Source organism: Lissotriton vulgaris, chromosome 10 (genome assembly GCF_964263255.1).
Source record: "Lissotriton vulgaris chromosome 10, aLisVul1.2, whole genome shotgun sequence".
Lineage (NCBI taxonomy): Eukaryota > Metazoa > Chordata > Amphibia > Caudata > Salamandridae > Lissotriton > Lissotriton vulgaris.
Window position 1 is genome coordinate 418397746 of NC_141698.1, and position 26166 is coordinate 418423911.

A 26166-nucleotide genomic window follows, 5' to 3' on the forward strand; every position below is an offset into this window, starting at 1 on the left:
CTTCAGCAGGAAGGCCATCAGGCCCCGCTGCCTTCCCCTTCTTAGCATTTCAAATGGCTATCCTGACTTCCTCCTCTGAGATTTCACATTCCAGGATCTCACTCTGTTCAGCTGAAAGAGCCGGAAGCGAAATTCGACTTAGCCAATCCTTAATACGTTCAGGATCATTGATCTTATCCTCCTGATAGATGGCTTGAAAGAACTCCCTAAAAGCCTCTCTAATATCACCATCTAAAGAGTGTGAAACATTATTAAAGTTGATTAAATCGATGTTATTGCGGACCTGATCCGTTTTGGCCTTCCATGCCAGAAGCTTCCCTGCTCCCTCACCGTACTGAAAATGAGCAATCTTACTAGCCTCCCACCTCTCTTGTATTCGCTGGTTTAATATTGAACCTAATTGGCTCTTTAGAGAGAGTAATTTACTATGCAGAGACGACAGGATAGCTTCCGAAGAAGCTAAGTTGGCATCAATATCAAGCTGGGTCTTGGCTATCTGTCTCAACTGAGGCCACTACCTCCCTGTACTCCCTCCTTCTATAAGACACCTTACCAGTAATGATACCTCTCAAAAATGCTTTTAGAGAGTCCCATACCATTCCATTGCCTGCCGTTCCCACGTTTACCCTAAAAAAATGCTGAACTTCGGTTTTGAGGAACAAGGCATCCACAGGATGAGAAATTAGGGAGCGATCAAATGACCAGCTCCTACCTGGTACTTTGAAAGGTGTCACAAGCTCCATGACTACAGCTGAGTGGTCAGAGAGGTGCAGGGTGAGATATTTGATAGTCTTTACAGACTCTACTAGTCTCTGGCTAATTAATACAAAGTTGATTCTGGACTGGTGGTGACATTTATAGTTCCTAAAAGAGACCCCCTGCTGCTTACCCGAGCTTACCCTCCAGATGTCCACACACCCATACTGTTTCATCGCATTGAGCAAGAATGATCTGGATTTTGAAGGGATCAAGGAGCGATTGTTATGTGATTTGTATAAAATTGGATCCAACACAATGTTGAAATCCCCAGCAAAGATAACCGGATCTGGGAAGGAGAGAAGGTGGGAAAATATTGTCTCCAGGGCCGAGGGATCATCCTGGTTGGGGCCATAATAACCAACAATTGTAGTTTGGGCACCCGATATAATGAGGGAGGCAATAACCCATCTGCCAACTGGGTCAGCTTTATAGGAAATCAGCCTAGCTTTGAGCTGTCTCTTAAAAATGAGGGACATCCCCCTAATATTCATAGTTTGAGAGGTAGATACTACGAAGTCAATCCACTTATTTCCCTTTACCAGAACGTCAATTTCGGACTGGATCAAATGAGTCTCCTGAAGGATGATGACCTGTGCGTCCGTATCCCGTAAATACTGCATCAACTTTCTAGCCCTGAGTTTAGTGCGAAGACCGTTAACGTTCCAGGATAGTACCTTTAAATTACCCATACACTCTCTTGGTAGATAAACCTCCAGCCAAGAAAGAAATTTCATCATGGTATAATTTGATCTTGGACGAAACAGATGGCACATTCCTGCTTCCAGATGAGCTTTGGTCTCCATCTATGAGTAACTGTAACTTGCAAGATCTTTGGAGTGCATCATGTAGGATGTTGTGGGATAGTGTTAAACCGGCATGGTTACTTAGGAACCATCTTTTTACAATACATAGAGCCTACTACTCCCCCCCCTTAGACTCTCCAAATTTGCTCAGGGGAGCATGGTGGCCTGCCCTAAATGTGGCCTGGTGGCCGCCTCTAACATCCACATGTTTTTTGAATGCCCCCAATTGTCCTCGTTTTGGGGGCCATCAGCAAGACTCTCTCGTCATCTTTAGACTCCAACTTTGTGCTGGGCCTCCCTCTGGTGATTTTTGGAATCTTAGAAGGGGCTCAAAGTCCGGCTAAGAAGCTAGTATTTTACTCCATCCTTCTGGCTAGAAGGGAGATATGCAAAAATTGGAAAGACCCTCTACCTCCCTCAATTGATGACTGGTACGCCTCGGTTTTGCAGGTCTCCAGATTGGACTTGGTTAGGTCTGGAAATCCAAACAAAAGATTTTTCTGGCAGTTGTTGAAGTGGGATCACTGAGAGACCGGGTTTTTTTTTTCCCCCGGGTCCAATGATTATGTCATCATAACCCACTTTGGGTAATGCCGTGTCCGGTGCCTAGCCGGTCCTTATGTGGCTGCGACCTTCACCCTCTTTAAGGTTTTATTGGGTGATCATATGTGTTGAAGTGTTAATGCTGAAGGATGAGAATCGACACTTCTGTTCTCTCCCTGCCAGTTGTGAAAAACTGAGGCATTATGTCGCTTGCACACTTTCTGATTTCACTCTGAATCCTAGGTGGCAAATGAGGACATAAAAAAAAAAGCTGTTTTATGTTCTTGTTTTAATACTGTCAATGTCTATCGCTGGTATGATGATGTATTTCAAGTTTGTAATTTAAGTAAGGGATACTAATTATTTGACTTCAACTGTGATTTGTATCTACCTTTACTATTGGTATGGGTGTGTGTATACATTACAAAAACAAACTTGCAGAAATAGGTCTGACAAATCATTTGCACTACCATTAATTTGTTACCATAAGAGGCATTCACCGGGTTGACAATACCAACCTGATGAATATCTCCCTTGGTGAAAATTCTGAATTTGAGTTATCTCATTTACTTATTTCCCCTTTTTGTGCCCAGTCTAACTTTGTCTTTCTCTTTTTAATGGGGAAGTGGTATCATCCTTTCCTGTACCTGCTGCATTCAACTTCTCCCTCTTCCCTGTGTTTCTTACTTTATTCCTACTTGACACCCCCACAGCTTTTTTTCTCCTTTAATAAGGGGATTCCCCCTTTACCCTCCCATACTCCTTTCTTTTCTTCTTTTTTTCTTTTATATTCTCTCCTCCCATCCCGCACCACCAACACGATAACTGTGAGGCCGAACCCCCTCTCTTTCTCTGCTTTTAGTTCGAACCTTCCTGTGAAATTCCTGCCACCTTTTCTGTATGCCTCTTTTTTGGTGAATCTATCTTGTCTTCATTTTGCATGGCTTTTGTGGCCATCGTCTTCTTTTCCTTTCTATTTTTTTTCAGGCTCACAATAGACCTAGAAAAGGAAAACCACAACGCCTTTAGTCACCTCTTTCCCCTTCCTATGCTTTAAATAATAATATCAATCATTCCTTACGTTACCATTTTAGAAATGTACATTTTTTGTGTATATCGGAACCATGGTTAATTTAATTTCCTCCAAAATCTTCAAGTCTTCGTGGAAATAGATATTACTAATTTTAGCAACTCGTCAAAATGGAGTTTCTCCAGCCTGGTTTCATCACTATGTGATTCTCCATTTTAAAAAATCATTAAACTCAGCAGCTAGCAATTTTGATTTGATTGATTCTTCAGGGTAGTGCTCGTGTGTTTTTGTTCATATTCGTATTGATGTGTAAGTTGTTTTGTAAAGTAGACTAGTAACTTAATAATATGTTTTTACAGAAACAGAAATAAAACAAGTGGTGTATTGTGGGATATTGGAGGGGAAGAGTAAGATTATGTTTCTTTTTTTATAACTTTTTTTTTCGATCATTTGAACTTCGTGTACATATCAACACAATCAGATATTATATCAATTCCAAGTCTCACACCTAATAGTTCAATGGCAGCCGATATCAAGGCAATATTAATATCATAGTCTCCAATGACGTTTAGCCCAATTCCATTCCCCTGCAGTGCATTGACCATTGCTCCACCTCTACCCACCCATCATCCCCAATTCCCATGAGTACAATCCATGCCAAACACTGGACTATTCCGGCAGCATTATATAACATCCATCCGTTTATCCCACTCCCTCCGATACAATGCCTTTTTCCATCTGTGAGTCTGAAGCATTTTTATGAGTGGCCACATAATCCCTGAACCAACTCCATATATCTCTGAGGCGGGATGACAATGGCATCAGGCTGGCATAGCATTCGGCATTAATATTGCAATATACAAGACTCTTTAACCACTCCTGCAATTTGGAAGCAGTCCTCCGTCCCCAATGTATGGCAACCTCTCGTTTGGACAATAGCAGTCCCAATGAGGCTAATTTCCTGACTTTTTTGTGGATCCGCACCGTGTATCTCAACAGCGCAATCTTTGTAATAGGATTCAAAGGGACACTGATCATTTCCCCCAATGTCACGTGTACGTCTAACCAGTATGCCTGCAATCGAGGGGCAAGACAAAGCTAAATGCATAAAATTAGCTTGCGGCGCACTTCAAACAAGAATGGGACCTGGTTGCGTCTATCCTGTGCGCCATAATAGGAGTAAAGTAGGTTTGACGCAAAAATTTAAAGTGGAGCAGTTTGTGTCTACTATTGAGGGGGATTCCTCTAGTGGCCTTGCAGCACTTTACCCATTGGTCGTCTGTTATTGGCCCCCCAATGTCTACCTCCCAGGCTTGACCAAGTCTGGCGTCACACATTGGCTTCATCGCAATGCAAGCTTTGTACATTTTGGAAATTAGTCTAGCTTCGTAAGTGGGGGGGAACGAGTCCGGCTCTATGGGGAAGGTGGGAAATATGGCCCGCAGAGCCGACCTTACATAGGCCATTATGAAGCGCATCATAAAATCACAGCCTGCCAACCTGGTATCCTCATCTAGGGAAAAAGAATGCCCCTTGGGGAATAAATCACCTATTATGTTAATGTCTAGTGTAGTCAGTGTGCGTTGCACCAGGCCTTCCCCTGTGAGCACGAGCCATCTAGTGTTTGGCAGAGAGGAGGAGTATAACTCCGCAGCGCCGGTGTATGTCTTCAATTTCCCCCAAGCCCAAGAAGTAGTAGAAACTGTCGGTATGTCACATCTGTCTCGAGGGAATCCTCCAGGGAGTACCGCAGATAACTTGTCCGGGAGTACAAGGTCTGCTTCCGGACGAAGACACGGCATACGTGCATCTGGGTGATACCAGGCGTGGGCATACCAGCATTGTGCCACCAAATAATACAGTTGTAAGTCTGGGACGTTATACCCCCTCTGTAATACGGTAGCATTAGTACTGACCAGCGAATGCGTGGTTGTCTCCCTCCCTTCACCAATCGTACCAGGAGCAAACACATTGTGCGAAAAAAGACGTCCGTAAGTGCAATAGGGATGTTATTAAAAAGGTATAAAAATTTGGGAAGGACCACCATTTTTAGAATTGCCACCCGTCCCACTAATGACAACGGTAACCTCAGCCATTTACCAATCTGTTCCTCAAGTTTGTGAACGGCCTGACCATAATTTAACCGGATAATGTGGTTGGTCTCTTGGTGGATGTGTATCCCGAGGTATTTTACTGAGTCAAGATTACAACTTGGTAATACAGAACATGGGTTCCTTCAAATTATAACTCAGTCCCTCTAAAAAAAATCAGACAACTACCCATGAAGAACCAACAACAAACCAATATCGTCCTTGATCTCTCATCATGGTGATCCCTAGAGTCAGGTTAACATATAGGGGCCGATTAGGATTGCGGTGAAGCCACCGCCGGGCCGGAGGATGTGGAATTACCGCTGCGGCCCTTCAAAACACCCACCGCCAGATTAGGATGGCGGTGGGATCAGCTGCAGACGGCAGGTCCGTCCGCTGCTGACCCACGGGGTGTTGGCCGTAATTTGGTCTGCAAGACACCGCCAGCCAAATTACAATGTGTTTCAAAACATGCTTTTCTGCGGCGGATTCACCGCCGTGGAAAAGCATGTGGAAAATAGCTTCTGGGAGGCCCTTGCGGGCCCCCAGGGTGTCGGGGGGTGGTGGGTCCCCCCCCCCGCATTTGCATGTATAAAGCGGCAGGCACTACGCAGTGCCTGCCGTTTTGTGCATGCAAATGGAAGAAATGCATATTTAACCTTGCTTGCTTCAAGCAGCCCCCGCCGCAATGTTAAATATACAGGATGTGACCGCCTGGGTGGCGGTCTCATCCTAATTCGCACGGATGTACCGCCGCTGCCCCTACGGACGGTCCCTCCACCTCTGGGGTGGCGGACGGACGCGGTCCGTCCGCCATCCTAATTAGGCCATCTCTAAGATGTGGCAGCACCCAAGTTCTTTTCATATTCACCTAGCTTTTTGTCTTGATCCTTCCAAACTTCGAGAGATCCAGAGTACTGAACTTCCCTCTCTGAGACCTCTTCATTGTTGAGTTGGCGATTCACTTTCCAAATTGGCTGCATTTCTCCTAAGATTTATCTTTTAACTTGTCAGATCTTTGTTTTTTCTAGCAACTGATGCTGTTCGCTGGAGGCCCTTGAAGAGAGAGAGGGTTTCCTAATTAATTCCAACATAGATTTTTTTGTGTAACTTCACTTTCTGTCAATCCAAGTCTGCTCCCATCTTCTGTGTGTCTCATTAAGCCCTCTGCCCAGTTGTTCTCCATTGTATCAGACACCTGCAAGCATTTTTCTGTGTATCTTATCATCTTCAGACAGTGTACAACAGTTCTCTTCCTGAGTTCCTGCCTGCCCACACTGGCCTCCAAGTCATCCCTCTAATGTTGTTTATTCTCTTGTTAAAGCCAAAGATCTTCTTCCTTTAAAGGTCACCACTGCCTTTCACTGCCTTTTCAATTCCAGGCTATTCTGATGCAAATCTGGAAGTATCTCTCGGGCTAAATGTCCAAATACTTCAGCCTCTTTTTTAACGCCTCTTGTCATTTTACAGGGGAACCTGGTAAACATGTTTAAGGCAGAGGCTCTGTTTAGTCATCTCCCACGGCCTCTTCCAGTGTGGCTGGAATGCAACTCTTATAGGCTCAATGTTTTATGTGGGTTGTTAGAAATGTGGTTTCTGGTTTTGCTAAACTGTACATACAAGCGAAGCAGAACCCACCACTGTAGTCAGGGTAAACTAGATACACAACTGAGATCCTCTGGTAGCCTGGGGCAGTGCAGGCAGGCTTGTCTAAAGAGGCAGTGGGTAAAGTATTTGGGCAACACACACACACAGTAACACAATGAATACATCACAAAAAGACTCTGCAGAGGTATTGAAATATAGATTATTATATTCTGAAAAAAGCAAGAGCCAAACGATAAAAATCACATGTATACTTTTTTAAGTTATGCAGGTGTTTAAAAATAGACGTTGCCATAATTATCTCTGCTCTTCCTAGAATCTTTATAGTAATACGAGAAAGGAATGGCACAAACGCTTTTTTACTGTAGGAGCATGGTGTAGTACTCCCTCTTAAGTCCTCAATAAGGATGTTCCTACTTAGTCCCTGGAGACCAGGATGCTGAAAAATAACCTGGAGTCACCTGTGATGTCACATAGGCCGGCTGTGGAGACCTCACAGCTCACGTGGGATCAGAGTACCTTTGCCGAAAGAAAGGCTGTTAACCTTTTCCATGCTCATGACGGCTCCCGGCCGTCATGAGTCACGGTGGGCGTGTGCTGATGACGGCCGGGAGCCGCCATGACCACGCCCGCGATTTGAATCTTCAGCACTGCGGTGGAATTTGCGCTGCAGCGATGAGGTTAATCGGTGAGTCGCAGTGCGGCACACTTATTGATGGAGGTGGGACATTACTTAGTCCGGTACGCTCATCAAGGCAACGGGCCACAAAGCACACGGGAGCGACCGCCTGGAGTGCTACAGCTTCTGATGTAGTGGCGGGGCACTTTGGCGTGCACAAACTGAAGCGCTCTGTCATGATCCCAGGTACAGGCGGGGCATAAGGGGGTGCTCGATAGACTCCTTTCCAGAGTGTGTTTTGGAAATAGGGGAACAAACAGCGCTCGCTCTGCTACCACTCGGAGAAGGGGATTAGAAGCGATTTGTTTGTTGTCAATAGCCCACTGCCAGATGCACAGGGTACGAAATCTCAGGGCGTGAACTTCGAGGCAAAGTCTTTGAAGGGCACAGGGGGCAAGCCAACAAGCCCCTGGAGAACGAATCTAGTCCACACATAACTCAAATGTAGCAGGCCAGCATAACAAGGCAGGTTGTAAACTGGCAGTCCTTCCTGAGGCTCAACAAGCAGCAGGCTAGAAGAGCAGTGGGCAGAGTAGCAGCCCCCCTGGCAGCACAGCAGTACCATCTCGCAATGTCCAGATGCATAGCCAGCAATTTCGGGTTACAGGTTAAAAAGGTGTCTGATTATATCAGAGACCCAGTACTAATACCCAAAAGTGCATTTGAAGTGGGGGTGACTTCAAAAGAACTCTCTGAAGTGCACAGGTACCCTTTCTGTCCAGTCCTGTCTGCCAGCCTAGTTATCGGGGGTAAATCAGCCCTTTGTGTGGAGGCAGGATACTACCTATTCAAGTAAAGTGTTACCTCCCCTCCTCCCTCCTGCCTTACATGACCCATCAGTATGCAGATGAATGCAGATGCAATTGAGTGTCCTGTGCTTTGCTGTCTAGAGGGAATGCACAAATGTCACCCAGCCCAGCCCAGACGTGTATTGGAGACGGGCTGTCAGACACACAGAGCTGTAAGTTCATAGAAATGTCCACTTTCTCAAGGAGGCATTTTTAAAATAGTAAAGTTAAATCCAGCCTCACCAGTAAGTAGACTCTATTAATATCATTCCAAACATATGAAACGTCAAAAAGCTACTTCTGTCTGATCAGGAATTAAAGCTTAAAATGTATTAAAGAATTCCCAATGCTACCTTATGAGAGGGATAGGCCTCAAAGTTGTGAAATATGAAATAGGCTGTTTGTAACTAGAAGAACATGCAAAATATGAAGGTGCATGTCCTACCTTTTACTTACATAGCGCCCTGCCCTTGGCGCTACATAGGATCAACCTAAGGGGTGACTTATTTGTAATAAAAGGGGGGGTTAAGGCTAGGCAAGTAGGTTTTAAATGGCAAGTCAAAGTGGCAGTGAACTGCGCACGCAGGTCTTGAAATGGCAGGCCTGAGACAGGTTCGTTTGAAAGGCTACTTCTTGGGGTGGCACAATCTGTGCTGCAAGCCCACTAGTAGCATTGAACTTACAGACCCAGGGTAAAGATGTCAATCAGGTATACACCAATTACAAATATGTTTAGGTCAGAAGCACATGCACTTTAAAACTAGTTAGGAGTGGCAAAGTGCTCAGAGTCCTAAGGCTAACAAAACAAGGACAGAAAAAAAGAGGAGGAAGGCAAAACGTTTGGGATAACACTGCAGAAAGGGCCATTTCCAACAGGGGTTTTCTTCAACTGGATCTTCATTAGTATTTTCACAGGCGAACCTAGAAGGTTCACCAGCGACTGCGCCACAGAGTCAGCATTCATAGCTACAGTAGCCATATTCTCCTGATTATAGTACACAGAAGGGAAACAGTGATACTCTGTTTTCATATGCGTAGCACCCATATCAAGTAATGGTGAGGCCTTTTGGCCCTGCTTTTTTACCACCTTGCAGATGAAAATAGAGACGGGTGCCCTTTGTTAGGATACATATCCACTTCAATCTCAGCCCGCTGTACACTGCTCAAAGCAAATGCAAAGGAGCAGTTACCTTCGACTGTTTAGTTCAGAATCACGTTTTTTATTCTAACCAGCAGAAGCAAGCAAAAACCCAGAGAAAAAATGGAAAAACTAAATTAACTGTCTCTGAAGAACACTTTTTACATGTAAGTACATTTTCCTTTGCTGACACATCTCAGCAGCAGGTGTTTAACCAACTGAGGCATCTCTTCGTATGCATATATTCTTGAAGTGTCTTAAACGTGGTTAGAGTAATTTATTTTTAATTCTGTCCTCTCCCAACTCCTTCTCAGGTTGACAAACAAGTACATAGCTCCAGGTGAGGAGGAGCACTGCAGCATCGAACGGAGAGATGCCTCCCTGACCTATGCAGAGTTTATTCAGCAGTAAGTAACATATGTCTCAGGGTGGGGCTTGCGGGGCAGTATAATCTGACTGGTTGAAGACATTCTTAATTTCTGATTGTCCAGTATACATTTGCCCACAATGTAAAACAACAGTTTTATGGACTGCAAAAGTAAGTCTAAATGCTGTGAAAGTAACAGAGGTGAGTATTTCCCTCTCTTTCTGTGCTACACTCAAATATTACCAAACATTTACCAAACATTACTGAAATAATACATTTTACTGCGCCACCCATAAAACCCCTAGAGTTCTTGCTTTCAACTTCAAAGATAGTGTCCTCTGCTGTATAAAACCTCACATCCTGTTTCTCACACTTTAACTTTTTTGATTTGAAAAACCAAAAAACAGTCCCAAAGCTGCAAATTCATTTTTTAAATCAAATCGGAGACCGAGCGTCCAAACTGGATACCAGTTGCCGTGAGCCTGAATTCAACCACTTCCTAAACGCAAAAACAGAATTTGTATATTTTCTTGGATGGAACACAGAAGAAAAACAAGCATTTGCAATGCAATAGGTCTCGCATTAGGAAAGTTTGAGCTATTGGTATTGTAAATGACACATTTTTCATTTATGAGTTGGTTTTGAAAATAGCGAAATTAATAGCTTTGTCATTTACAATGCCAATAGTTATAACTTTCGCAAATGTGACACCTATATCATTTGTAATGCAATATGTGTTGTATTTACGTGACTTGGATGTATTGATATTACAAATAACAATGGCTTTTAATTTTTTTAAATAATTAATATTAAATAAAAGTTATTGTAATTTATAATGGGAATAGCTTCAACTTTTGTAAATAACTTTTGTGAATATTATGTTCAGCGTATTTTATTGTGACGAAAATCCAAGAACAGAAGTGAAATATAAACATCTTTTTGTGACATTTGTAATAAAGCTTGAAACATTGATAGAACATATTTGAATCAGTTGTTGAATCGTTGCACAGATTGATGCTGTGGTAGCGCATAGTGGCCTAAAGTAGTGTGTGGGCGCAGTGTGCGTGGCCTAAAGTAGTGTGTGGGCGCAGTGTGTGTGGCCTAAAGTAGTGTGTGGGAGCAGTTTGTGGGCGCAGTGTCTGTGGCCTAAAGTAGCGTGTGGGCGCAGTGTGTGTGGCCTAAAGTAGTATGTGGGCGCAGTGTGTGTGGTCTAAAGTAGTGTGTGGGCGCAGTGTACTAAAGTTGTGTGTCGCCTCATTTGTCAGCAGCGAGCGCAGATGCTCTCCGAGAGTGGTGGCGGAGACCTAAAATACAATAGGGAAAGCGTCTCCATGGACATCGATGTTTTACTTACAGATTGTATTCCCAGCCTAACATCATATTTTTTAAACGTCGTTATGTCACTCCCATTCATGAGAGCAAAAAGCGAGTCCCAGCGCCTTGACAACTGTAGGGTGGAATGGGCACTACACAAACATCTGATAACAAAGCAGCCAGGTGGTAGCCTGAGGTTGAGCTACAAACAGCAGAAAAGAGAGGATGATGGAGGGATGAAAGAATGCTAGAGACTGCCCGAACAGAGAGTCTGCGGGGAAGGGCTTGGAGGAGAAAGGGAGAGCAAGAAAGGGGGAAGAAGAGTAAAGAATATTTGAGAAAGCAGGGGGGGGTGAGGCACTTAGAAGGACTTAGAGGAGGACAGAGATTCAGGAATGAGGGGACAATAGACTAGAGAGGCGGGGGGCATCCCCACTCCCCAGAGAGTTGGCAGGACAAAGTCGGGCAATAACGGGTTGGGCACGAAGCGCAGAGCTAGAGAGACAACAGCGGGATAAAGAGAGGAAGAGAAACTTGCACCGATAGAGGGCGAGATACAGGGCTTCTGCAGAGCAATAGCAATGAGTGACTTGAGCAGAGAGTGACAGACAGACGCGGACAGAGCAAGCCAGGGAGGGACAGTGCAGAGAGATAACAATGGACTGCGCGGATTTTCAATGAGGCCGGGTGAGTGAGAGGGCAAACACAGACATCAAGAGAGAGGCGAAAAGGAATGAGAGAGATGGGTCTTGGCAGTGAGAACACAATGCAAGAGAGACAGCTAGAGAGGGAGAGAGAGGAGGACAGCTGGAGCGATGGAGAGAAAAGAGCGGTAAAGAAGGACAACAGCGAGAGAGAGAGGCGGTAAAAGAGACCGGACAAGGCGCAAATACATCTTTACACTAACGCACCAAATAAATGGCAGACATAAACGTGCAGTCTGAAGGTCGAAGGTTCGAACCTGAGTGCGCCTCCCAGACTCTCATCCTTGTGAGGTCGGTAAACTTTGCACCATTCAGCTGAGTGATAAAACTCCAAGCTCGCTTTTGAATAGCAATAAATACTGTTAAGTGAAAAAACAAGAGGGTTCAAAAGAGATCATGCAATCCAGAGTGGAGGGAAAGGACAGACTGCCAAGGAAGACAATGACACAAAAAGAAAGACGCGGGATAGACCCGGAGAGTAAAATCACTCTCTCCGAAGCAGTGGTGTAGAAGGATGCCATTGGCCCTGGTGCATGCAAGGGACAGCTCCCTTTGCTGATGCGGTAGTAAAATGCAACATTTATCGTTGCGAAAACAGGTTCCCCAGCAACATACTTTCAGTATGAATCATTCTCCTGCTGGTATCTCGTGAGACTTCTTTTTTTTTTTATACAAGTTGACCGCTTACTCAAAAAAAGTTACAAGAAATCATAGAAAGTGAAATTTCACGTAACGTAAAAGTCGGAAATATCTCGAATTTCACCAGCATATTTAAAATTTTGCCCAAGCTGTGTAAAAATGTAAAAGAAAGAGAGAGTAAAGGTAATACATGGACTGGAGAGGAGGGCGGTAGTTATACAAGCAGGGAAGACAGAAAAGTAGAAAGCATGCGGGCGGAGTGGGGGGCGGGGGAGCGGACTCTTTTGAAGTCTGAGGTGGGGGAGCACATTCCTTTGAAGTCTGATGCAGAGGCCGATGGTGTTTGATGGGCACGCGCCTGGCGGCCTAAAGTAGTGTGTGGGCGCAGTGTACTAAAGTAGTGTGTCGCCTCATTAGTCAGCAGCGAGCGCAGATGCTCTTCGAGGGTGGTGGCAGAGACCTAAAATAAAATAGGGAAAGCGTCTCCATGGACATCGATGTTTTACTTATAGATTGTATTCCCAGCCTAACATAATTTTTTTTTTAACGTTGTTATGTCACTCCCATACATGAGTGCAAAAAGCGAGCCCCCGCGCCTTGACAACTGTAGGTGGAATGGGTGCTACACAAACATCTGATAACATAGCAGCTAGGTCGTAGCCTGAGGTTGAGCTACAAACAGCAGAAAAGAGAGGATGATGGAGAGATGAAAGAGAGCTAGAGACTGCCCGAACAGAGAGTCTGCGGGGGAAGGGCTTGGAGGAGAGAGGGAGAGCAAGAAAGGGGGAAAGAAGAGTAAAGAATCATTGAGAAAGCAAGGGGGTGAGGCACAGAGAAGGACTTAGAGGAGGAAAGAGATTTAGGAATGACGGGACAATAGAATAGAGAGGCGGGGGGGGCATCCCCACTCCCCAGAGAGTTGGCAGGACAAAGTCGGGCGATAACGGGTTGGGTGCGAAGCGGAGAGCTAGAGAGACAACAACGAGATAAAGAGAGGAAGAGAAACTGGGACCGATAGAGGGCGAGATACGGGGCTTCTGCAGAGGAATAGCAACGAGTGACTTGAGCAGAGAGTGGCAGACAGACGCGGACAGAGCAAACCAGGCAGGGACAGTACAGAGAGATAACAATGGACTGCGCAGATTTTCAATGAGGCCGGGGGAGCGAGATGGCAAAATCAGACATCAAGAGAGAGGCGAAAAAGAATGAGAGAGATGGGTCTTGGCAGTGAGAACACAATGCAAGAGAGACAGCTAGAGAGGGAGAGAGAGGAGGACAGCTGGAGCGGTGGAGAGAAAAGAGCGGCAAAGAAGGGCAACAGCGAGAGAGAGGCAGTAAAAGAAACCCAACAAGGTGCAAATACATCTTTACACTAACGCACCAAATAAATGACAGACATACACATGCAGTCTGAAGGTCGAAGATTCGAACCCGAGTGCACCTCCCTGCCTCTCATACCTTGTGAGGTCGGTAAACTTTGCACCATTCAGCTGAGTGATAAAACTCCAAGCTCGCTTTTGAATAGCAATTAATACTATTAAGTGAAACAATATGAGCAGCTCTGGTGAGATTTAGACGAGAGATAGTGTTTGACTGAGAGAGTGTGTGTGAGCGAGAGTGTGAGTGCGAGTGTGTGTGCGAAAATGTGCGTGCGTGTGTGTGTGTGAGAGAAAGAGCGGGAGCAAGCGGCAGAGATTTGTGCTTGTGCTAATGCCCTTAATATCAGCCGCGGCAGGTACAAAAGAATGTACAAAATGGAAACACTCAGAGTGGAACCAAGCTGTATAATAACCCCCATCTTTAGAACAGCGTGTGACTGAAGATAACAAGAAGTGAATATGTGACCGAACAATCGAGAAGTCCTGCTACTCTTTAGTAAATCGCACAGTTTTGCCCATACTTTAGGGAACTCACCTGGCAATATTGAAGCAAGACTCTCACTCGCAAAAACACCTTAGCTTTAAAACTTTTTTTGTGTGCATTTTTATCGACCACTGTGCGTCGCTGCTCGTGTATGTGGGCTTTGAAAAAGAAGACAATTAGATGTAAGAACCTTGACATAAGAAGGAAGCCTGACATTCAAAGTTGTTCTTCGATATGTCAATAGGTGTTTTTCATCGATTAAATGACAAGAGAGGCCCGTGAGCGCCTTCGATGAACACCAACAAGGAGGGATGGGAGGCATGCGCTGGGTGCCGTTGGTGGGCAGACATGGTGCTTGAGTAGGGGGGTGGATGAGTGCCGAAGAAAAGGGTCGAGAGAGAGAAGAAAGAAGAGGCTACCGAGAAAAGAATCGTAGCTAACAGAAGCAGAGAATGAGATAGGGGAGCTGAGAGAAGCGGGTGCGAGTGAGAGTAGTGTGCGCCGAGCATGGAGCACAAATTACAAAGGGCGCTACAAGTAAAACAAACAAGCTCTTGGCATTGCTGTGGGGGGCGGGGGAGAGCATTCCTTTAAAGTGTGAAGCAGGGGGCGGGGGAGTGGATCCCTTTGAAGCATGGCCTCGCGGCAGTGAAAGTGAAACAGCCTGAGACCGAGCGCACGCTGGGGGAAGCTTCAGATGCCTGTGGGAGGGAGGCTGATGGCTTGGATGTGGACGCGTTTTCCACACGAGTGCACCACACGAACTGTCCGAAATCCGAGATGGTTTCAGAGCCTGGTTTGCCCACTATACTCTGGTCTATTATCCCTTGCGGGATTAATAGGCGAGACCTAACAAAGGAGTACACTGCTGACACATGTATGTTTTTTTTTCTTAAAATATATTGTCCCTGGAAGTTCAGTGCATGTATCAGAGCTCCTGAAGCCTTATGGGGTTTCTTTTCTAGCTATGACTCTATAAATCTAAGGTGCACTTTTGCTTTTAAGCATGATAGCATCTTGTAGCTTTTTTGATAAATAATTCAGCCTGTTCTAAAAGGCCTCTGAGACACCAGTTTCTCTGGCTAGTTTCCACACTAACAACGACAGGGTACCCTTTATCACTATCAGAAGAAGAACATTCTGAGGTCTCTGGGAATCCAGTGTTGGGAGAAGAAATGTTGATTCAGAAGATCCATAACAAGTCTTGTGCCCTCCATATCAGGGCTTTCAGAATCAGCTCAGCCTTTTATCCACTGACCCGAAAAATATGCATCAGCAGTGACCTAAAATGACCAATAAAGATCGAGCAGAAAGAGAGAAACCTCTTATTTTCAAACTTGATAGTGAAGAAAAACTAGCTGATAGCGCTAACGAAAACTAAGAGTCTGGGAGCCACGCTGACACCATTCATCTTTTAAAATGTGTCACTGTAACGGCGTGGGACCAGCACAGGTGCAGGGGTGTGTCCAGGGTTCACTTCACCGAATGTCCACTAGCTCTTCTCCTTCCTTATGCTTCCCACAGAACGTCGATATTGACTTTGAAGACCCAGAGAAGGAAACAGTACAATGGCCCTTTAATTCGGAATGGAACAACGAGTGGGAGGAGTCACAACCAGACGTAGAAACGTCATATACGGAGAACGACGAATCAAGAGTGTGTTTTATTCACCCGGAGGGAGAGAGTTGTCGAGCGGAGCGTGGAGAAGAGCGGAAGCGAGGCGGAGGAGAGAGTAAGAGAGTACGAGGAAGAGGAGATGGGGAGCGGAGAAGTGAAAGTCGAGAAGGAGAAGCCAGGAGGCCACCGATATCACGAGTCGCCCAGCCATACACCCGCGGGAGGTGTATGGCTCACACAGGTACGGGACAAAATCAAGGGCTGGGTTAGCCGTAAGGTTGCGTATTCCGAATAACCTGGGTATTCCCTCATCCCCGGTTTGTTTCCCTACCCTGAGCACTAACCCCTCACTTCGGCACTGTATATAGATGTGTTGCACGGGTTACTGCTTCCTCACTCATTTCCCCTAACATGGAAAAACAAAAGGACATCCGACTTATACCCTATTATCTCCCTTTGCTTGAACCGAGCGGCAAAACGGAACCGGACGAGACACTACATCGACGGACCCCCGAGAGACCCTGTCGGACGGAATCTACAGAGCCCTGCCAAAGAAGAGCCGAGAGAAGTCGTTCACCGCGTCGGACTGTACATATCAAGAAGAAGAGTTCGGATTTGTTGTATGGAAAAATAAAGCATAAGAAAACTAAAACCCACGTGTTACTTATTCATCCTGCGCCCGTTGCAGTGATGGAGAATGCGGGCACTGTAACCATCTCTGGAGAAAAGATGGAAACCGTTGTTGAACAACTTGTGAAAGGCCAGGAAAGACTGGAATGGGTTATAGAGCAACATTTAGTATCAGCCCAAGCAGACAGAGAAGTAATAAAGAAAGCGTTTGAAGAAAAACCAGAACAAACATGGGTCGATCCTATCGATAGGGGAGGAGCCACGGAAAGGACCATGTCACATGGGGCACCGGCCGTATCCCTACAAAAATATAGAACCGGAGAAGATCCTGACGCATTTTTGCTAAACTTTGAGAGGGCCGCTAGAGCCTGTGGCTGGCCCGTAACTAAGTGGCCTTTCTTCTTAGCACCCCTATTGGGAGGAGAGGCTCAGGCCGCGTATCAAGTGGCGAACCCTAACGGAGATACAACGTATACAGAAATAAAAAGAATTATACTAGACCATTTGGGGCTAGATCCTGAGGCATATTGGCTACGGTTTCGCAAGGAGAGTGGCACCATTGGAGAAAACTCTAAAACCTTGTTCGTAAGGCTAAAAATGGCCGCCGACAAATGGCTTACACCCTCTACTAGCAGTAAAGAAGAAATACTTGACCCTATCTATTTAGAGCAGTTTCTCGAGGCACTCCCCTATGCCACCCAAAAGTGGCTTAGGCAACATCACAATTTAACAACCGCACAAGCAGTAGAGATGGCCTCCTCATTTGCACGTGCACAACCGAAAAATCCCCAGTTTGAATTTGAGAAAGAGAAAAAAATGGTTATACGACCTGAAAGAAATTTTTCTAGAGGAAAAGAAACTGCACAACCGCATACATGGAGAACAGATAACAGTGGACTGTCAGGACCACAATGTTTTGATTGTGGACATTGGGGTCACATAGCTCGTTTATGTCCCAAAAGGAGAGTTGATGTGGAGCCTATGGAGGTTGGGTACCTCCCCAAAACAGTTCTCTACTCAGCAGAAATGGGTGGTTCCTTTCGAGTAAGTGTAAAAGTTAATGGGTATTCTCTAAAAGCCTTATTAGACTCCGGCTGTCGTCAGTCGGTCATACAATCACAACATGTGGCCTCACATCAATACATTCCCTGGGGTTCCGTTAATATTAAGTGTGTTCACGGAGATGTCAAACCATACCCTATAGCCAACATTTCGCTAGAACCTGCATCAGGGACTCCACACACGGTAAAGGTGGGCGTGATGTCCTAGTTACCTGAAGATCTAATCATTGGGACCGATAATCCAGGCTTCTTGAAAATGTTTAAAAAAACTTTAGAATCTGATCCTAACAAAAGAATGTCTGATAAAAATCGATCGGACATGAAAGTCAAGGAAGTATATGTCCATCCGGAGGTCGCTACCCTTAAATTTGTAAAGCTGTCAAAACATGCAACATCTCCCACCCGGGGTTCGGCCAAGGCAGCAGGATATGACTTGTATAGTGCATATGAGTACGAAATACCGGCAAGAGAAAAGGCATTAATCAAAACAGACATTCAAATCGCAGTTCCACCGGGGTGCTACGGCAGGATTGCTCCTCGTTCAGGTCTAGCCACTAAATACTTCATAGACATAGGTGCTGGTGTCATTGATGAGGACTACAGAGGCAATGTGATGGTACTCCTTTTTAATTTAGGGACCGAGACATTTCTCGTTCATAAAGGGGACCGGGTGGCACAATTAATCTGTAAACGTATCGCTTCCACCACATTACATGAAATGGATGAGTTGGATACAACTGACCGTGGCTCTAGGGGTTTTGGATCTACAGAACTACAGGGAGAGCAGGTACACGCTCTGCTCTTGCCTGATCCATGGATTCTCGATAGAAGTTTTAGATTCGCACAAACTAGTGACCCCACTCTTTTCAATGCATGGGAGCAGGCCCACCAGAGACCCGAGGGTTCCAATACATATCCTGGGTTTTTAATTCAGGATGGTCTGCTTTACAGAATTGCGAAACAGGGAGACTCGCCTCAACTCCTGGTGCCCATCTCTTTCCGGGAGCAAGTTCTTTTTTTTGGACATAGCTATCTGATTGCCGGCCACGCAGGGGCCGAAAAGACCACTCAGAATATCATTAAACAATTTTTCTGGCCAGGGATTTATAAGGACACTGAAACCTATTGTAGCAAGTGTGACATATGCCAGAGGTTGAATATGGTCAAACCACCGGCTGTTCCACTTCAGCCACTACCCATTATCGGGAAACCGTTCTAAAGGGTTGGCATGGACCTTATTGGCCCATTGCCAAAAACTCGGAAAGGCTTTCAACACATCTTGGTCGTGGTCGACTATGCCACGAGATTCCCTGAGGCTTTTCCCTTATCTGCAGCTAATTCGAAGCAAGTTGGTGACAAAATGGTGGAACAATTTAGTCGTGTCGGATTTCCAAAAGAGATTTTGACCGACCAAGGTACGCCCTTCATATCCAAATTAATGAAAGAGATATGCCGCACTTTGGACATCCACCAGATCCGTACCTCTGTTTACCATCCTCAGACGGACAGTCTGGTGGAGCGTTACTACCGCACCCTAAAATCTACTCTCCGCAAAATGATGGAAGTTAGCGGGGCCGAATGGGATAGGATGTTACAGCTGGCATTATATGCCATAAGAGCTCAGAAACAGAGCAGCATGGGTGTATCGGCTTTTGAAATGCAATATGGGCGTCACCCCCGCTCCCTTTTAGAGATGACTAAAGACGCATGGGTGAATGAAGCCCCGGGGGAAACGGCTGCAACCCTGGATTATGCTAACAGCCTAAAAGCGAAAATTGGAAAGTTGAGAGGTTTGGCTTTCGCTCACCTTGAAACTAGCCAACATAGACAAAAAGTTGCTTATGACCGTGGAAAAAAATGGAGGCAGCTCGGAATCAATGACTGGGCCTTGGTTCTCCTGCCCTCTACCACACACAAATTTAAGGCTGAGTGGATGGGTCCCTATAAAGTAATAGAGGCGATCGGTCGTACTAGCTATAAATTGCAAATCACTCCTCACAAACAACAGTCCTACCACATCAATCTTTTAAAAAAATGGTTGGGTCCTCCTCCCTCGGAAATCCATCTGACTGATCTTCCTCGGCCAACTGTGTCTACATGTGAACAGCTTGTCCATAATGAAGAACTGACTGCACTTCAACAAAAGGAACCTAGTGACACACTGGAACAGTATGGGGAGGTTTTTTCCAATCTTCCGAGACGAACGTCCCTCGCGGAACATTGTATTGCGACTCCCCCAGGCAAGAAGGTTAGGATCAGGCCTTATAGGGTCCCTGAAGCTAGGAGAGCAGCGATAAAAACTGAAATTGACGAGATGCTCCGCCTCTGGGTTATACGTCCTTCTAAAAGTGATTGGTCTAGCCCTATCGTCATGGTCCCTAAACCTGACGGCAGCAGGCGTTTCTGCATGGACTTTCGTGCTCTAAATGACATTTCACTCTTTGATGCGTATCCTATTCCTAGAGTGGATGAACTCATTGAAAAACTGGGCAACTCGAAATATATCACCACCCTCGACTTGACCAAAGGCTATTGGCAGGTTCCCCTACGGCCCGATGATACCAAAAAAACTGCTTTTTCTACGGATGACGGTCATTTTGAATTTACCGTACTTCCTTTTGGGCTGCATGGAGCGCCAGCAACGTTTCAGCGCCTAATGAACACGGTTCTATCCGGTTTGTCCGATTTCACATCTGCTTATCTGGATGACATTGTCATCTACAGTCCGGATTGGCGCACTCATCTCTGTCATCTTGGCGAAGTACTGGCGGCTCTCCCGAATGCTGGGCTTACTGTTAACGCAAAAAAATGCAAAGTGGCATTTCAAAAGGTGAAATATCTCGGTTACATTTTGGGACACGGGTTAATTGAGCCACAGATTGAGAAAGTTCGAGCAATTGCTGACACTCGTTTTCCCTCTACGAGGAGGGAAATGAGGTCTTTCTTGGGACTTGTTGGTTATTACCGACGGTTTATTCCACAATTTGCACATGTGGCCGCCCCCCTTACGGATGCTTTGAAAAACACTGGCAAATCTTCCATGCCCGTACGGCCTACAGAACAAATGCTGGAGGCCTTTAGAATATTGAAGTCGGTGATCACATCTACTCCGGTACTCTCATCCCCTGACTTCTCTCGCCCTTTCTCTCTACATACGGATGCATCGGATTATGGCATTGTGGCTGTCCTATCTCAAGTTGGTGACGATGGACATGACCATCCAATCCTGTATGTCAGCAGGAAGTTGTTCCCACGTGAACAAAAATATGCCACAATTGAGAAGGAATGCCTCGCTATCAAATGGGCTATTGAAAAGTTGGCATACTATCTCGAGGGCCGTCGATTTGACCTTTTTACTGCTCATGCTCCACTACTGTGGATGGCCCGCAACAAAGCGAACAACGCTAGAGTACTACGGTGGTTCCTATCTTTGCACCCTTACGTTTTTTCTATTCAACACCGCAAGGGCGTAGATAGTGTAGGGGCAGACTTTCTATCTCGTCACCCACTCCCCGATCGTGAGTGTCCTGAGGGGGAGGTGTGTAACGGCGTGGGACCAGCACAGGTGCAGGGGTGTGTCCAGGGTTCACTTCACCGAATGTCCACTAGCTCTTCTCCTTCCTTATGCTTCCCACAGAACGTCGATATTGACTTTGAAGACCCAGAGAAGGAAACAGTACAATGGCCCTTTAATTCGGAATGGAACAACGAGTGGGAGGAGTCACAACCAGAAGTAGAAACGTCATATACGGAGAACGACGAATCAAGAGTGTGTTTTATTCACCCGGAGGGAGAGAGTTGTCGAGCGGAGCGTGGAGAAGAGCGGAAGCGAGGCAGAGGAGAGAGTAAGAGAGTACGAGGAAGAGGAGACGGGGAGCGGAGAAGTGAAAGTCGAGAAGGAGAAGCCAGGAGGCCACCAATATCACGAGTCACCCAGCCAAACACCCGCGGGAGGTGTATGGCTCACACAGGTACGGGACAAAATCAAGGGCTGGGTTAGCCGTAAGGTTGCGTATTCCGAAAAACCTGGGTATTCCCTCATCCCCGGTTTGTTTCCCTACCCTGAGCACTAACCCCTCACTTCGGCACTGTATATAGATGTGTTGCACGGGTTACTGCTTCCTCACTCCTTTTCCCCTAACGTGGTAAAACAAAAGGACATCCGACTTATACCCTATTATCTCCCTTTGCTTGAACCGAGCGGCAAGACGGAACCGGACGAGACACTACATCGACGGACCCCCGAGAGACACCGTCGGACGGAATCTACAGAGCCCTGCCAAAGAAGAGCCGAGAGAAGCCGTTCACCGCGTCGGACTGTACATATCAAGAAGAAGAGTTCGGATTTGTTGTATGGAAAAATAAAGCATAAGAAAACTAAAACCCACGTGTTACCTATTCGTCCTGCGCCCGTTACAGTCACTAATGTATCGCTTGCCGCGCTTGGAAACCCTGGCGCCAACATGAGGTCGCATGGGGCGGGCACCATGGTGGATGAGGGCGTGCAGTCTCCGATCCTCAAAGGTTTAAAATGATTATATCTCGACTAAACCCAATCACCGCAGGAGAAACAGAAATCCACACTGCAAGAGCCATTCCTACAGTGAAAGGCAAGACCGAGATGCAGTGAGTGATGTGCACGGGCGCCATACCCTTGTGATTTACTTGAGTGATTCCAGGAGATGACATGAAAGGGGCACACACTCACAGCCCCTTGTGCTTCACAGCCACCCTGAAAATGATCTCTTGCTCTCTTCTCACAACTGTTGGCTTCCCACCCTAGCTCACAGATCAACCCACAATCCAAGCCAACATCACCACCACCCACGAGTCTCGGAAACCCATTCCTTTCTCTGGCACTAGAACACTGACGTCCAGTCCAATTCACAGTCCACCATACAAGCAGGTTTGCGATTTCACCAAATAAAAGGTCATCCTGCTATAAAATTGAGGAGACTGCACGGGCGAATGTATTTCTAACGATCAAACTGCATCCTGGATTTTGATCTTTCATGACAGCAGAAACATCAGAGCTCTGCTGGGTTTGGTCACATGAAGACCATCTGCAGTTCCCTATTGCAAACCTTAAGTTTTTTTGCGTGAACGTGTTTCAAGCATGGAGGCATCTGTGATCCGGAGAGAGCGTCACAAATATGCTTGTCATAAAAGTGCACCGATCTCCTCCCTCTGCAATCCGCCGGCTGTTCCTTTTGTAGTTGCACATATTACATACAATGCTCTTTTTTTTTCGTCTTCATATTGCAAATAGAATGCAGCTGAAACACGACGTGCACTTTCGCGAGACTGCTTACCGTATAGACACTTCAGGGCAACAGGACCCCCCCACCCCACACTTAGCATGCATCCCGCAAATAACACACTAGACACCAGTGTTACATTGGGAATAAACTGCTGCAGGATTATTTTATTACATTACAACGTTATGTAATCATAGTGGGTTATCTTACGGGCAATCCAAGGGCAGGCCGCATTCTCGCCACCTGCCCGCCTGATGAGCCAGTCAGCACCGTGGCGAACCACCATGTGCTGCCCCTTATGGTAAACATAATACTCATGCCCCTTGCGGGCGTACTAGGCAAACCCCCGGTTGCACAGGCCCACAACCGCCCGAAGGACGAATGGGGCGCCGACACGTGTTCCCGGAACCTCCCATGAGGCCCCAGGTCTTAGGCTCTGGCACCCCTATGTGCCCGCTGAGGTCCAGTGCTGAACTTCTCTGCTTCCAGATTGCCCTGTAACTCCGCCTGCAACGAAAATTAAAACATTAAAACGTTCAAACTGTCCTCCACAAGCTGACACACAGGGTGAGAGGTCGGGAGGGAAATGTGTCCCCCCCCCAAGAGGACACTACAACGCGTCCGGTGCGGCAAAGAGGCAGAGAAAATGGCGAGGGGGTTTAAGTACCCCTCGCCCTGCCTCCTGCACCGGACGTGACCACCCAGCTCCTCCTAGCTCCCCTCGGGACCCCGCCTGCCCGGGGGAGGAGAGAGGCTAGAGAGGGGCTGGGGAGAAGCCCTCTGTATCTAAGGGGCCGCCCTCCTGATTGCCACTGCGTGGCCTCGGGCAGCCGCATAGACACTTCAGGGCAACAGGACCTCCCCACCCCACACTTAGCATGCATCCCGCAAATAACACACTAGACACCAGTGTTACATTGGGAATAAACTGCTGCAGGTTTATTTTATTACATTACAACGTTGTGTAATCATAGTGGGTTATCTTACGGGCAATCCAAGGGTAGGTCGCATTCTCGCCACCTGCCCGCCTGATGAGCCAGGCAGCACCGTGGCGAACCACCATGTGCTGCCCCTTATGGTAAACATAATACTCACGCCCCTTGCGGGGCGTACTAGGCAAACCCCCGGTTGCACAGGCCCACAACCGCCCGAAGGACGAATGGGGCGCCGACACGTGTTCCCGGAACATCCCATGAGGCCCCAGGTCTTAGGCTCTGGCACCCCTATGTGCCCGCTGAGGTCCAGTGCTGTCCTTCTCTGCTTCCGGATTGCCCTGTAACTCCGCTACAGCCCGGCCGGCGGCAACCGCCGCCGCCCGGGCCCCCCGCTACTTAGCTTCCTTCCTACCTGCAACCTTTGTCCTTATGTCTTGCAATTAACTTTTTCTCAGTTAGCAGTGTCCCTAATACGGGATACTAACACGCTTTTATACTATTGTAGCTTAAACTTGCTTACGCACAGCCATCCCAATAGCAACAAAGAGGCACAGCCTTAGACCAGTACTTGACCGTAAAGTCTAACTGATTATTAGTGCATTGTGAGCTTCCAATAAAAGGGGGGGGGCATACTGTTGGAAGTTCTATTATAAGAGAAAGCACTTCGCTATTACTGAAAGAAAACATGTAGGGTAAGCTAAAGACCCGCTGTCCCAGCTGCTCCATCTCTCAGAAAATAACATAAGTATAAAGATGGAAAAGAGGTAAATAACCTGGCTTTCAGAAAGAAAATATTCTTATTTCTGCAGCACATTCAAAATGGCAAGTTGACAGACTGGAGCTGGTCTTTATCGTTAGGATGACATTGTTTTCATACTCCTTAGTTCATGAGATAATAGGCTCACTTGCACACTGTTCACCTCTCACTTCTGGCCGTCAGCCTTACCACTGCATGGCGAACCGAATTGTGCCCCTCACTAAGGCTTAGGAATGAACACATCTTCTGAAATATGAAGACAATGCAGCGCGTGTATCCTGGGGTACTGAGTGCCGCTTTCCACATTAAACTCTTTGTACCTTATTGCATAAGTGCTAACCGCTGACTGAAACTCAGTTGAGGCGCCCATAAACTGAGCTCTGCCCATGCGCCCTAGACGGGACATCCGCCACACGCGCACCACTCTGCCAAGACATGGCATTCCACCAGGTACAGACACCTCTCCCAAAGCATCATCAACCTAGTGCTATTTATGTCCTGACTACACATAAACACCACTGTCAGAGCATTTCAGCATGAAATAAAATAATGAAAAGCTGTGGGTTAAGCTACAGGGCTCGCTGTACCAGCTACTCCATGGATTAATTGTCAGATCACCATCATCAGGAGCGAGTCTCCACCCAGACCTGTCCATCTCTCTGATAACTAAATAGGTTATGGTTGGAAAACGAAGGAAATTACATAACCATATGCAAGATTTTTTATATTTTGCAGCACATTACAGAATGGCGGTTGACAGGCTGATGCTGGTCTTTGTCGTTCAGATGCCATTGCTTTCTTACTTCGTAGTCTATAGGAAAATTGGGCTTAAAATTGCACACTATTCACCTCCTGATTCTAGCCTCCGCCATACCACAGCTTCGAGGACCGAATTGTGCCCATCACAATCAGCTTAAGAATGAACACCACTTCTAAATTTCTAGGGAGCCTGTCCGCCCTAGGTAGTAGGTACATGGGAATTACCCCAGGGAGCCTTGTCGATCCCCAGGGGGACCCGACAGCGGAAGCCCATACCAGCATGTTGGCTGCCGTTAGCCGGCCTCTCCAACTGACATAACAGAGAGAAAGACATGTTAAAACAATGCAGAGCGTGATACCTGGGAAGTGACAACGAAAATCAGCTGAATGGCTCGGTGTTACTTCAAAAGACCACTTCCTGTAGCCGCCGACATTACACATAAATTGTTCTTTTCATTCTATATATATATATAGTGCATATGGAACGCAGCTGAAGGACTTCCTGTCATTTGAAAGGACTCCCGTTTCTGTTATGACATACCCAGAACCTAGGATAACTGAGCCGGTTCAGGGCAGCTGTCCGGAGCACGGGATGGTGCCACACAATCAATGGCCCATAGGGACAACTTACATAGCGCCTACCAGAAAATGACGCGCCTTGTGGTTCATCGTACACTCATTTTGCTTCTCTGAACACCTGGGTTTACGCAGCAGAGGGTGTAGCTCGGCGCAGGCCAGCAGCTTCAGTGGCCACCAAAGGCCACCTGAAATGGCTTGACCCCCCAGGAGGGTGGTAGCAGTGCGGGGCCCGGCCAATGTCCAGCGCC

The 26166-nt window shown here is 46.5% G+C and overlaps 1 protein-coding gene across 1 annotated transcript in view; it reads left to right on the forward strand.

The window, feature by feature from the left end:
* The window catches only part of JMJD8 (jumonji domain containing 8), a 273483-nt gene that overhangs the window by 45453 nt on the left and 201864 nt on the right, over nt 1–26166 (forward strand). Inside the window, exon 3 of the mRNA XM_086941263.1 lies at nt 9750–9842. Within this exon, the coding sequence (XP_086797389.1) occupies nt 9750–9842 (93 nt within the window). The remainder of the gene's footprint in view (nt 1–9749; nt 9843–26166) is intronic.